The sequence below is a fragment of the Neoarius graeffei genome, chromosome 9 (assembly GCF_027579695.1).
Source record: "Neoarius graeffei isolate fNeoGra1 chromosome 9, fNeoGra1.pri, whole genome shotgun sequence".
Taxonomy (NCBI): Eukaryota; Metazoa; Chordata; class Actinopteri; order Siluriformes; family Ariidae; genus Neoarius; species Neoarius graeffei.
The window spans coordinates 15,198,668-15,213,239 of NC_083577.1; the positions used below are offsets into that span (position 1 = coordinate 15,198,668).

General features: G+C 39.7%; 1 protein-coding gene across 1 annotated transcript in view; it reads right to left on the bottom strand.

The window, feature by feature from the left end:
- LOC132891471 (E3 ubiquitin-protein ligase SH3RF3-like) overlaps positions 1-14,572 on the bottom strand; it is a 378,551-nt gene that overhangs the window by 60,695 nt on the left and 303,284 nt on the right. The window contains exon 6 of the mRNA XM_060929049.1: positions 9,684-9,854. Coding sequence (XP_060785032.1) covers positions 9,684-9,854 — 171 coding nt within the window. The remainder of the gene's footprint in view (positions 1-9,683; positions 9,855-14,572) is intronic.

A 14,572-nucleotide genomic window follows, 5' to 3' on the forward strand; every position in this document is an offset into this window, starting at 1 on the left:
TGCATTCAGATCAGGAGATGCACTCTCCTACAGTACATCCAGAGCAGAACTGAAGAGGGGCATCAAGAAGGCCAAGCACGAACACAGGCCATCACAGATTACAAGAACAGCAACACTTCATCAGCCACCATAGATGCGTCCTTCCTAAACAAGCTCAATGATTTCTATGCCCGTTTCAATAAGGACAACAAAGAAAAGGCCATAAAGATCACACCCTCTGTTAACCCTCAGCTACTCATTCTTTCACACACAGACGTCCAAAACGCACTGAGTCGCATCAATGCACGCAAGGCTGCAGGCCCTGATGGTATTCCAGGACGTGTGCTCAGAGCCTGTGCTCAGAGCTTGTGCTCAGAGCTTGAGTATTCACGGACATCTTCAACCTGTCCCTGGCCCAAGCAGTAGTACCGGCATGCTTTAAATCAACATCCGTTGTGCCAGTGCCGAAACACTCCTCCCCAAAGTGCCTAAATGACTACCGCCCAGTGGCACTTACTCCTATAGTGATGAAGTGCTTCGAACGACTGGTCCTGGCACACCTCAAAGACTGTCTGCCCCCCACACTCAACCCACACCAATACGCCTACTGCAGTAACAGGAGTACAGAGGCTGCAGTCTCCACAGCGCTGCACTGTGTACTCTCACACCTGGACAATAAAAACACTTATGCAAGAATGCTGTTTGTGGACTTCAGCTCAGCATTCAACACCACCAAGCTAATCGCCAACCATCCCCGCCAAGCTAATCACAAAACTCACAGACCTTGGAATCAGCACCTCCCTCTGCAACTGGATCATGGACTTTCTGACCAACAGACCACAGCATGTTAGGTCAGACCACATCACATCCTCCACCCTCACACTCAGCACAGGAACTCCACAAGGATGTGTAATGAGCCCCTTCATCTACTCCCTCTTCACCCACGACTGCAGACCTATGTATGGATCCAACTTCATCATAAAGTTTGCAGATGACACCACAGTGATTGGACTAATCAGCAACAACGACGAGTCGGCGTACAGGTCAGAGGTTAAACACCTTGCTGCTTGGTGTGCAGACAACAACCTGCTCCTTAACACCAGTAAAACAAAAGAAATCATTGTGGACTTCAGGAAGGAGAAGGGAGGCACCCACACCCCCCTCCACATCAATGGCATGGAGGTGGAATGTGTCTCCAGCTTCAAATTCCTGGGGAACATCTCAGAGAACCTGACCTGGTCTACCAACACCTCCCACCTCATCAAGAAGGCCCATCAGCGTCTCTTCTTCCTAAGAACACTGAAGAGAAACCACCTGTCTGCTGTCATCCTGGGCAACTTCTACCGCTGCACAGTAGAGAGTATCCTGACTAACTGTGTTACAGTGTGGTATGGAAACTGCTCTGCTGCTGACCGCAAAGCTGGAACTCCACAAGGATGGAACTTGTGGTGGTGAAAACTGCCCAACGCATTATAGGTGCTCCACTTCCGGACATTGAGGGAGTCTACAAGAAGAGATGCGTGCGCCAGGCACGTAGCATCCTCAGAGACTCTTCCCACCCAGCCAACAGACTCTTTCAGCTCCTCCCGTCCAGGAGGCGATTCAGGAGTCTGCAGACCAAAACAAGCAGATACAGGAACAGCTTCTTCCCCACAGCTGTCACCCTACTGAACTCTGCCAGCAGATGATCCCATATCCTCCTCCTACCTGTGTTGACTCTTGTTGCATTTGATAACTGCACATCTGGTTCCATAGCTGTACATATTCATCAATATTCTCTACTGTTGGATCTATTTACATAGCCAGTCTTGCATGTGTGTGTATATATGCTTACATCCACACTTGAGTTTAGGTGTGCATGTGTAGGTGTATATATGTATGTATGTATGTATGTGTGTATATTCCGAATGCCTATTTAACTCTTATTGTTTGTATATTCACTAGACATCTGTATTGCAAGTTAGTTCTTCTGTATATAGCCTTAAGGATAATTATAACCACTCCTTTTTATAGCCCTACCTGTACATACTTCTCCCGTAACTTTGTACATATACTGCACAGATGTATATGTGTATATTCTGTATGCTTATTTAACTCTTTTTTTTATATTCACAAGACATCTGCATAGCAAGTTAGCTACTTCTGTATATAGCCTTAAGGATAATAATTATAACCACCCTTTTTTATAGCCCTACCTGTAGTTACTTCTCCTTTAACTACCGTACATATACTGCACAGAACTATTGAACATCCTATTTATTTATCTGTACATTCTCTACTCACTATAACCATCTCATTTGCACTAGCTGTACATAATTGCATTCATCTGTACATATTGCTTATCTGTACATACTGTATTTATCTGTATTTACTGCACTTCTGCTATTTGCACTTCTGATTAGATGCTAACTGCATTTTGTTACCCTGTATTTACAGTATACTGAGTAATGACAATAAAGTTGAATCTAATCTAAAATCTAATCTAATATCATTCCTGGGCTACATAATCAGCTCCAAAGGTGTTAGCATGGACGCATCCAAGGTCTCTGAGGTCACATCTTGGCCCACTCCCATGTCAGTTAAGGAACTCCAACGTTTCCTAGGTTTCACCATCTTCTACTGCCGTTTTGTTTAGGGTTTCAGCTCCATCACTGTCCCACTAACATCACTACTTAAGAAGGGGCCCAAGTATCTTCACTGGAACCCCACAGTGGAAGAAGCTTTCGGTCACCTCAAGCAAGTCTTCACCTCAGCTCCCATCTTGCAACATCCAAATCCAACCAAACCCTTCATTTTAGAGGTTGATGCAACGGGAGTTGGAGCTGTGCTATCACAATGTTTTGGAGAAAAACAGAAACTCCATCCAGTAGCATTCTTTTCCAAGGAACTCTCCTCAGCAGAAAGAAATTACGATGTGGGAAACCGGGAAACCATAAACCTGGCAACTTGAGGAGTGGCGACACTGGCTGGAGGGAGCCAAGCATCCATTTGTTATTCTCACCAACCACAAAAACCTCAAATATCTCAGAAAGGCCAAGCAGCTAAATCCTCACCAAGCTAGGTGGTCCCTCTTCTTCACCAGGTTCAATTTTACCATCTCGTTTCTTCCTGGCTCCAAGAATACGAAGGCTGACACCCTATCACAAAACTTTGCTCCCATGCTCCAAGACCCCGGTACCCATCCCATACTTCCTCTTCAGTATTTCATCCAGGCAATCACCTAGGACATAGATAAAGAAATCAGAGACTCTCAACCCCAAACACTTCCCAATTATCTTCCGCCCGGTCTCCTATATGTACCCAAGCATCTTAAGAGCAAACTGATTATGTGGGCCCATGCCTCACTGGACATCCTGGCAGCCAATGCACCCATCAGATGATCAGGAATAAGTACTGGTGGGAAAACATGCTCACAGAAATCAACCAATTCATCTCCTCATGATCCACCTGTGCCCAAGCCAAAGTTCCCAGAACACCTCCAGCTGGCAAATTTTGTCCCCTCCCAGTTCCTCAGAGACCCTGGTCCCACATCACCATTGATTTCATCACCAACCTCCCCCCTTCACTAGGTAACACAACCATCATGGTAACCATCAACCGTTTTTCCAAAGTCCTCAGACTCATTCCGTTACCTGGCATCCCACAGCGTCCCAAACTGCAGAACTCTTGTTCCAGCAAGTGTTCCATTATTGTGGTCTCCCAGAAGACATTGTCAGTGACGGGGCACACAGTTCACTTCACGCTTCTGGAAGAACTTCATGGAGAGATTAAGAGTGTCGGTGAGTCTCACATCTGGATGCCATCCTCAGTCCAAAGGCCAAGTCAGGAGATTGGCTGTTTCTTAAGAATATTCTGTATGTGCAACCAGGGGACTGGGCACGCTTCCTTCCTTGGGCCAAGTATGCACAGAACTCCCTCAAGCACTCAGCAACCCAATTAACACCATTTCAGTGCATACTCAGCTACCAGCCACCCGTGTCCCCTTGGGACGACTTGCCCAACCAGGTTCAAGCCATAGAGGACTGGGTCTCATGCAGCCAAACAGTTTGGGAAGAAGTACACCAACGTATTGAAATGGTCAATGCCAAGTACAAAGAGTATGTGGACAAACACAGAGCAGAACCACCTGTATACAACCCAGGGGACAGAGTATGGATTGCAACCAAAAATCTCAGAAAATCCAATTCCTGCAAGAAATTACAACCAAGATATATCGGGCCATTCAAAGTCACAGAAGGCATCAACGAAGTGTTGTATTGGCTAGAGCTCCCCCCTCACAGCAGACTATCACCCATGTTTCACGTATCCTGTTTGAAACCTGCTATCCCGGGACCTCTTGCTGAAAACACACCCAGCCAGGAACACCCAGCCCTCGACCTGAAGGACAAACCCATCTACCAGCTCAACAAGATCATCAACTCTAGACAACGAAGAGTGCAGATTGGTAGACTGGGAGGGTTACGGACCCGAGAAACAGAGCTGGGTTCCCACCAAGGACATCCTTGATCCACTTCTCAAGCAAGAATTCCATGCGACACATGCCGACAAACCTGTACCCAGAGGTAGGGGTTGCCCCGGTCGTACCTCCTCGGGGGGGGGCTCTGTCAGTAAACCTGCCGATTTCAACCAAACTACAAACATGGACTCTATGAACTACACTTCCCAGAACTCACCGCGCCCTCTGTCTCCCGACTATTAACCACAGCTGTCACTCATCACCCTATTAGCCCCTCTGCCTTTTTAAACCCCACTCTCATACCACTTCACTGTGAAGTATCATTCTGCCTTTCCCAGTACATACCGAGCCTTGTTTATTTCTGACTGATGCATGTTTTCTTGACTTCAGCATCTCCTCTCTTGTTTACTCTCTTGCATGTCCTCATTTGCCCTGTTTGCCATTCACCCAACCATTGCTAGTTCTTCAGCCCTGATTCACGTCTCATGTTTTGGCTTGTTCACTGTTTGCTCTACACTCCTCTTTTGCGCATACATCCGTAAGTGCCTGCACCATGACACCCAGTAAAACACTTATGTCCATATGTGTCTGTGTGTGTGTGTGTGTGTGCACGCACAGTTGTATGAACATTTTACTACGAATGGACATTCTCAATCTAATTTGTCCTTCACCATTGTACAGGTGTGTTCCAAAACTCAGGATTTACTGGAGGCAGAAAGAGATTGGATCTGGAAACTAAAAACAGTGCACCCTTCAGGTCTAAATGTTATTGATGGTTTCTGAGGTCAGCTTAGAGGCCCACGTACCACTTGTTCTTAACCCTTTTCTGATTGGCCTTTGGCTCACTGTTCTTTATTGGTCAGTTTCCCATTGTAAAAATGTTTTAGCTATTTTGATTGGATGAACTTGACTTTCATAATTATTCGTTTAATTAATGTCATTCATGCCACTTCGCTCATGTTTTGGCACGTATATATATATATATATATATATATATATATATATATATATATATATATATATATACCCCTCATTTCCTGTCTTTTCTCATTCACTCCGTGTACTGCTGTTTGTACGTTTAAACATAGTGCCCGAAGAAGATCCCCGTGTGGGATGGAAAATTTGCTATTGGAAACCGGCTTTTTGTTATAGTTTATATATAGGGCGTTTCAAAAAATTTGATATTATTTGAGATGTAAATATCCCAGAAACTACGTAGTCTAGGCAAATGAAACAGGACAGGCTTAATGTTGATCAATACATGATTTATTCCTCAAAATTTGAATGAGAAATTAAAAAGGTATGTGGATTCAATGAACAGTTTCACAAATTTTCAATATGCATGCCGCCTGAGAGACACACACACACACAGCCTTCCTCTTTAAACTTTTTGTTCCTTGTCCAAATCTGCATTGCAGCTGGTGCATTTTTAGAAAATTCTCTCATAAATGCATGCTGCACAGTCTTGTTCGACTGTGTTCGAGCGTACTCTAACACACAAAACGCCTTTTCTTTTCCAGTGAATGGCATTTCTATACCTAAAAAGATAAAACAAAACATTAAATTTTGACCTGTTTCCACACATGCTGTTAAAATTTGAGGCCAACTGAACAAGAATTGGCAGTTATTAGATTGTGAAGTGATATAAAAATTTTTGAAACACTGTGTGTGTGTGTGTGTGTGTGTGTGTGTGTGTATTTTTTTTCTTTGAACTATTCTTTTTCTATGACACAATGATTGATATGACATACATTTCCTAATAGAAAAATAAAACAATAATTTGATGCACAAGCTTTAATTTATTTTGGGTTTTCTGAAATCAACACAAGATCAATATACATACAGCACACTTAGATTATTAATTCAGTGTTGCTGAAAGCTCCAAAAATGTTTTTTACTTTTTGGAAAGCCTCTTAATTTTCTGTAAGTGATCATGATTGACTACAGCTGGTAGCTTTTCTTTGCCAACATTAAAAGGGTTTGTTTAACAAGTACAAGGTAGTGGGAGGTGTTGCCATTTTGCAAAGATACTTTACTGGAAGATGATCAAACTGCCCCCCCTTAGCTGAGAGGAAATTGGTTCCAATAGTCAGGAACAACCCAGGAAGCACCAAGGCACAGTACTGCCATGAACTGGAAGCTGTTGGCTCACTGTTTACAGTCAAGTGAGTTTTACATTGCCATGAACTGAAAGTCTGCTGTTCAAGAAAGAAGCCCCTGCTCAAAAATCAACACCTTCAAGCTCAACTAAAGTTTGCAACTGACCATTTGGACAAAGAAAAAGTCTTCTGGAGGAAAGTTTTATGGTCATATGAGACAAATATTTTTGGGCCAATACGGTGTTTTGCCAATGTCCAGAGGTATGTTTGGAGGAGTAAAGGTGAGCCATTCAACCCCAGGAACACTGTACCAACTGTTAAGCAACTGCTAAGCATGGTTAAAGAAAGTAGATAGATTAATGAAGGGCTACTTCAGAATTCTTCATCATAACCTCAAATGATCAGAAACTTGTACACAATTGGGTGTTCCAACAGGACAACAACCCCAAACCCACATCAGAGCTGGCTGTGGATTAATTAGGCTAATGTTAAACTTAAAGGAAGTTCTGACCTCAACACTATCAAAAATATGCAGATTGTGTGTAAAAGTCAGGTCCTTGCCAGGAAACAGTAATTTAACTGAACTCTACCAATTCTGCCAAAAAGAGTGGACAAATATCCAACCAGAATTGTGACAGAAGCTTGTGGATGGTAACCAAAAGCATTTGGTCAAGGTGACACTTGCTAAGGGACATTTTACCAAAACACTAGGTGTGCTCTATGTATATATTTGACCCCGTGTTGATTTCAGAAAACCCAAAATAAATTAAAACTTGAACCAAATTCTTGTTTTTTTTTCCTACTAAAATGTATGTTGTACAATCATTCTGTCATAGAAAAAGAACAGTTCAATGAAATCACTGAAAGCCCAATATTGCCATGACTTTCATGTCCATGATGAGATATACTGTATATATTCCTTATTATTCTATCCACATTCACTGGATATGAGCAATCACATGCTCTGTTTGGCTACTCTACTACTAGGCTGTTAGCCCACATACCGTGAGTAGAGGAAAAACACAATGGTGGCACGTGCTGCTGAACCAACCAAGGACAAAATAAAAACTCTTCTTGAAAACAAAACCCCAAAAATGATCAAGTATGTAAAAGATACAGAAATACCTAGAAGAATATAGTCCCGCCACACCCCCAATATCTCCTGTTCCACACTCCAGCCCAGTCGGTGGCAGTAATGCAACTTTAAGTTGGTTTGCAAGCCACCAAAAAACCCTACAAAAGAAGAAAACCCCCAAAAACACAAAAAAAGCGCAACAAAATATGGAATAAAAGTATTTGATGGTAAGAACTTATGTTTTTTATTTTTCAAGAATTATCGCATTTTTCACAAATTGCTATGGTCATTTTGCTGGTTTGTTTACATTCTATGTGGAAATGATTTTGTCGGACGTTTTGTATAAAGTTTTTTTTTACTGAATTCACAAAAAATAAAAATACTGTTTCTCAAAATCCAATGAATGTGGATAGAATAAAACAGTTTTTCCACTCAATCTCGTCATACATGACTTATATACGATTTGATTTTGTGGAATAACTGTTAAATTATGTGTCTGATATGGAAGGCCTGAACTGCAAGGTGTGAAATTTGTTTTTTCAACTGCCATCTCATTATTTTTGAGTTATTATGTCATCACTAAGGTAAAATAATGAAATATTTTGAAATAATGAGATACTAAGTCAAAATAAAAAGATTCCAAGTGAAAATAAGATATTAAGTAAGGGATTTGTACAGCGAGTCATTAATTATTGTGAAATAACCCCTGACAGGGTGATGAATCACCCTGAACCCCTGAAGAGGTTTATTTTGCGATAATAACCTGCTTGCTGTACTTTATTACATGGCTACTTACTAAAGAAATCAATAATCTGACACAAAGTATTGATTTAAAAATAATTTTATTGCTTCCATTAATCACATGGTCCACAGTAACAGACCGTAGATATGCTATAATTGACCAATCCGAATTGAGTATTCGACAAAGCTGTGTAATAAGTTAAAATGACAATTTTGTAAGTGAAAAATATTGAAATACTGATTTAAAGTATTGAAATACTAAATTATTTACTTACTCAGTAAGTCAAAATAATGAGATAAGGGGAACTAATTTTGTAAATCAAAATAATGACTTGTCAAAATAACTAGATATTAAGTGAAAATATTGAGATACTAATAACTTAGTAAGTCAAAATACTGATACTAAATGAAAATAATGAGTTAATATCTTGAAATTACAAGAACAATTTAGAAAGTCAAAATAATGACAGCATGTGAAAAAAATCACACCTTACAGTTCACTAATTTGAATATTAATTAAGCATATTATGAATCTTATACTATCAGAGGCAGAATGAACATCATAAACCTTAATATATTCATTTTTTTATTTATTACTTAATTCATTTATTTATACATTTAAATTTAATAAATTTATTTTTTACTAATATTTAATCAAGTTTTAAATTTCTGGCTCAGGATACCATATGATTTTTACATTTTATTTATTTGTTTGTTTACTGAAGCTGTTCCAACACACAGCTTGAATCCCAAATGGCTTCCTGTTCACTATATACAGCTCCACACAGAGTGTAACATGGTGTTATAGAAGCCACTGTACATATCCACAAAAAAACAGTGTAAGGTCCTTAAAGACCTGTTTTAGTTTCTGAACTACTTCCACGTAAAATCCCAAATCATTTAGTAAACTGATGAACAGAAAATAACCAAATATTAATACGTCTTTATACATTTTCCGATAGTAAATGTCACAAGGGCTTAGGAAACTTTGGAAGACTTTGTTTGGTTATGAAAAGCAGAACTTATACTAAATATGACTCATTTTTATTACTACTTGGAACAATGCTAAAACATAAATATTCTGTAGAATAATATTTCACATGCTAAAAAGTAGCGTCACAATTTACATAATAGCAAAAGTAAATGTAAAAATTTAAAATAACATTTAAAATAACTTAAATTATAATATTGTTGTATATATATATATATATATATATATATATATATATATATATATATATATATATATTTGAATATAAACATTTAAATATAAAATTTGTCACAATTTAATAGCAATTTAAATTTGAATAATAATTTTTAACTGCTCCCTCACCTGGATACAGGAGTGACGTAATTTCCAGGGAAAACTCCGGAGGCACCACTGCGCAGTGAAGTTCCCTTGAACCAGCCATCTTGGCACTTTTCCATCACACGGTACATTTCTCCTTTCCTCAGCTCCAGCTCATCTGCCTTTTGGGGCTTATACGCGTACAAAGCCAAGTAACTGCAGAATAAAATCCGGTATCTGACACTTAGATGTGAGAATCTCAGGGATGTTTTACAGGGTGTTCTGTAAACTTTTCAAAATACTTAAAAAAATATTAATTTGGAGAAAGCTCAGCATGCATCCTTCTTGGAAAAAGCAATCCCATAATTCTGTTCACTGGCTTAAAGTTCCACTGTAATACGCACAGAGATGAGAATGTAAAGTCAAGTCTAAAGCACAAATCCAAATCACTGGTGTGAAGGCATTAGTATCAGGACATTTACAATATAAAAAACCTCCCCAAAGTTATGAAAACACCAACATGAATGAACTTATAAACAGTTTAACCAAGAACTTCTCGTGAAATGAGGAACATGTGAAAACAAGCAAACCCAAGAAGGAGTGTGTTATGTGCAGAAGTTGACCCCTTGGAGTCAAATCTCATCAGATTTATTTATATACACTGACTTAAGTCATCGCTACCATAGAAATCATTGCCATACTCTGGCTGGCTTCACATGGGGAAACTTAACAGGTTGTGAATTGCATGAAACAAAATTTCTGTGTTAATTGACAGTTCCACAATTCAGTTATAAATTCAGTTAGAAATTCAGTTACAATTCAGTTAGAAATTCAGTTAGAAATTCAGTTAGAAATTCAGTTACAAACAACCTTTGCTGTTAACATGAACAGACTATTGAGCTAGTAAAATAAACAGTTAAGTAGTGAACAAATGACATTATTCATTATTATCCATCACAAAGCTAATCTTTTTGTTGCAATGACTTTTTAGAAAAATACAGTACATACAGGGGGCTGCAAAAGTAGGTATACAGTAATGAAAGAAAATGTTCACACAAAAATGTTAGTATTAAATGAAATCTAGGACTACTATTGTAATACTGGAATAATCCTTACTGTATACCTACTTTTGCCTGTATGTGTCAAGTGTATACTGAAATCTGTGAGACATCTGAAGATTTTTGTTACTGGAAATATTTTTTTCCCCAAATCGAAGTGTTTTATTAGTGTCACTAAGCTGTCACTGTTTGTGAACAGTTCCTTATTTCACATCACAATTTTCATACTATTTATGGCCTTCTTATCATATCCAAGAGCAGGAAGCAATGATCAAATAAGTAAGATCGAAAACAAAGGGCCAGAAAGACTGTGGAAAACAATAAGGGACAATAAGGGAAAATAACCAGAGCATCAGCAATGCAGTAGCTCACCATGGCTGTACTATGAGAAACCAGACTCGTTTACAGTGGTGCTTGAAAGTTTATGAACCCTTTAAAATTTTCTATATTTCTGCATAAATATGACCTAAAACATCATCAGATTTTCACACAAGTCCTAAAAGTAGATAAAAGAGAACCCAGTTAAACAAATGAGACAAAAATATTATACTTGGTCATTTATTTATTGGGGAAAATGATCCAATATTACATATCTGTGAGTGGCAAAAGTATGTGAACCTCTAGGATTAGCAGTTAATTTGAAGGTGAAATTAGAGTCAGGTGTTTTCAATCAATGAGATGACAATCAGGTGTGAGTGGGCACCCTGTTTTATTTAAAGAACAGGGATCTATCAAAGTCTAATCTTCACAACATGTGTTTGTGGAAGTGTATCATGGCATGAACAAAGGAGATTTCTGAGGATCTCAGAAAAAGCATTGTTGATGCTCATTAGGCTGGAAAAGGTTACAAAAAAATCTCTAAAGAGTTTGGATTCCACCAATCCACAATCAGACTAGGGCTGCGCGGTATACACGGTATGACGGTAGAAACGATATAAATTTGGCCACGGTAGAGATTTGTGCTCTGCCGTCATACCGTCGATGACGTCATCGCACCTGCCTCTGTGTGAAAATGGTCGCAAGCACAGGAGCGGCGGAGAAGGAGGAGCTAGTCAAAAAAAAATGGTGCTACATCCGTGAATTGGACGTGGTTCGGGTTTAAAAAGTCGGATGTTGAGCAGAAAAATATCATCTGCAAAGTGTGTGGAGTAACTGTGACCGCCAACAAAGGTAACACGAGCAATTTATTTCACCATTTGAAATCAAAACATGTGCTCGAGTAGGCAGAGAGCCAGAGGCTGCGCTCGGCTCAAACACCGGCTCAGTCTACGGACACGGGAGGAAAGAAAAAAGTTTCCCCCGCGACCCAACAACAGACCTCCATTGCGCAAGCCTTTTCCAAGAGTACTCCTTATGACAGAAAGAGCACACGGTGGAATGACATAAGAGCCATCACAACATACTTGTGCAAAGACATGGTCCCTTTCCAAACGGTGGAGCGCAGCGAGTTGAAACACATGATTAAAATTGTCATCTCATCTCATTATCTCTAGCCGCTTTATCCTGTTCTACAGGGTCACAGGCAAGCTGGAGCCTATCCCAGCTGACTACGGGCGAAAGGCAGGGTACACCCTGGACAAGTCGCCAGGTCATCACAGTGCTGACACATAGACACAGACAACCATTCACACTCACATTTACACCTATGGTCAATTTACAGTCACCAGTTAACCTAACCTGCATGTCTTTGGACTGTGGGGGAAACCGGAGCACCCAGAGGAAACCTACGCGGACAACATGCAAACTCCGCACAGAAAGGCCCTCGCCGGCCACGGGACTTGAACCTGGACCTTCTTGCTGTGAGGCAACAGCGCTAACCACTACACCACTGTGCCGCCCCTGATTAAAATTGTATTAAATTGTATTTAGAATTGTGTTTCTGTGTTGTTTAAGATGTGGAAAATTTTGTTTGGTAACTTTTGCACTATTTTGGATTAGAGAAGAAAACCTTATTGTTGGCAGCCAAAGTTCAGTGTTTGTGCTTTGCAGCTTGATTGTAATTTGAAATATGAAACCAAATGTTCAGTGACAGTTTTTGCACTAGAGAACAAAAGCCTGTTCTGTCTGTGTACTTGAAGTAGTGCTATTAGAATATCTATTTATTTTTTGTGTTCTTTAAGATGTGGAAAATGTAATGTTTGGTGTCTTTTGCACTATTTTGGATTACAGAACCTTTTCACTGTTTTTGCCATTTGTCTGATAGAAAACCTCTCTTACTTGAAGTACTGTTTATAATATCCCCTTTATTTTGTACTTCTGAGGGGCTATCCTTACTTCTGTTGTTCTTCTGCACAATAAATGCTCAAAAAATTATATTATATCTTTGCTTTTTTGTTTAAATCAATTTAGCTTTGCTAAGGGACTACAAAACCCATTCAGAAACACTTCCATTTGTGTTCTACACTGCGACATTTATACCGCGATATATACCGTTACCGTGAAGAGATTCAATTTATACCGTGATATGAATTTTGGGTCATACCGCCCAGCCCTAAATCAGACAGATTGTGTACAAATGGAGGAAATTCATGACCATTGTTACCCACCCCAGGAGTGGTTGACCAACAAAGATCACTCCAAGAGCAAGGCGTGTAATAGTCGGCGAGGTCACAAAGGACCCCATGGTAACTTCTAAGCAACTGAAGGCCTCTCTCACATTGGCTAATGTTAATGGTTATGAGTCCACCATCAGGAAAACACTGAATAACAAATGGTGTGCATTGCAGGGTTGCAAGGAGAAAGCCACTGCTCTCCAAAAACAACATTGCTGCTCGTCTACAGTTTGCTAAAGATCACGTGGACAAGCCAGAAGGCTATTGGAAAAATGCTTTGTGGACGGATGAGACCAAAATAGAACTTTTTGGTTTAAATGAGAAGCGTTATGTTTGGAGAAAGGAAAACACTGCATTCCAGCATAAGAACCTTATCCCATCTGTGAAACTTGGTGGTGGTAGTGTCATGGTTTGGACCTGTTTTGCTGCATCTGGGCCAGGATGGCTTGTCATCATTGATGGAACAATGAATTCTGAATTATACCAGCGAATTCTAAAGGAAAATATCGGGATATCTGTCCATGAACTGAATCTCGAGAAGGTGGGTCATGAAGCAAAACAACGACCTTAACCACACAAGTCGTTCTACCAAAGAATGGTTAAAGAAGAATAAAGTTAATGTTTTGGAATGGCCAAGTCAAAGTCCTGACTTTAATCCAATCGAAATGTTGTGGAGGGACCTGAAGCGAGCAGTTAATGTGAGGAAACCCACCACCATCCCAGAGTTGAAGCTGTTCTGTACAGAGGAATGGGCTAAAATTCCTCCAAGCTGGTGTGCAGGACTGATCACCAGTTACCAGAAACATTTAGTTGCAGTTATTGCTGCACAAGGGGGTCACACCAGATACTGAAAGCAAATGTTCACATACTTTTGCCACTCACAGATACGTAATATTGGATCATTTTCTTCAATAAATAAATGACCAAATATAATATTTTTGTCTCAATTGTTTAACTGGGTTCTCTTTATCTACTTTTAGGACTTGTGTGAAACTCTGTTGTTGTTTTAGGTCATATTTATGCAGAAATATAGAAAATTTTACAGGGTTCACAAACGTTCAAGCACCACTGTATGTGCATCTGCGTGAGCATTGTTTATAGACAAATTTAAAAAGAAAATAATTAGTTTCCAGGTTTGCAAAAAATTCTCAGACTGGTTTTTCAAAGAAGCTGTCATTTTTTTAATGCAAGATGTGTTCTGTAATTAATTGAGTCCATAAGGATGTACTGAGTTTATGTCTCATTTTCCAGTTTATGAGTATTGTTTACTTGGCGAGGGCAAGGGCAGCTAAAACTAATTTTCAGTTATAATATTGTGCGTCAA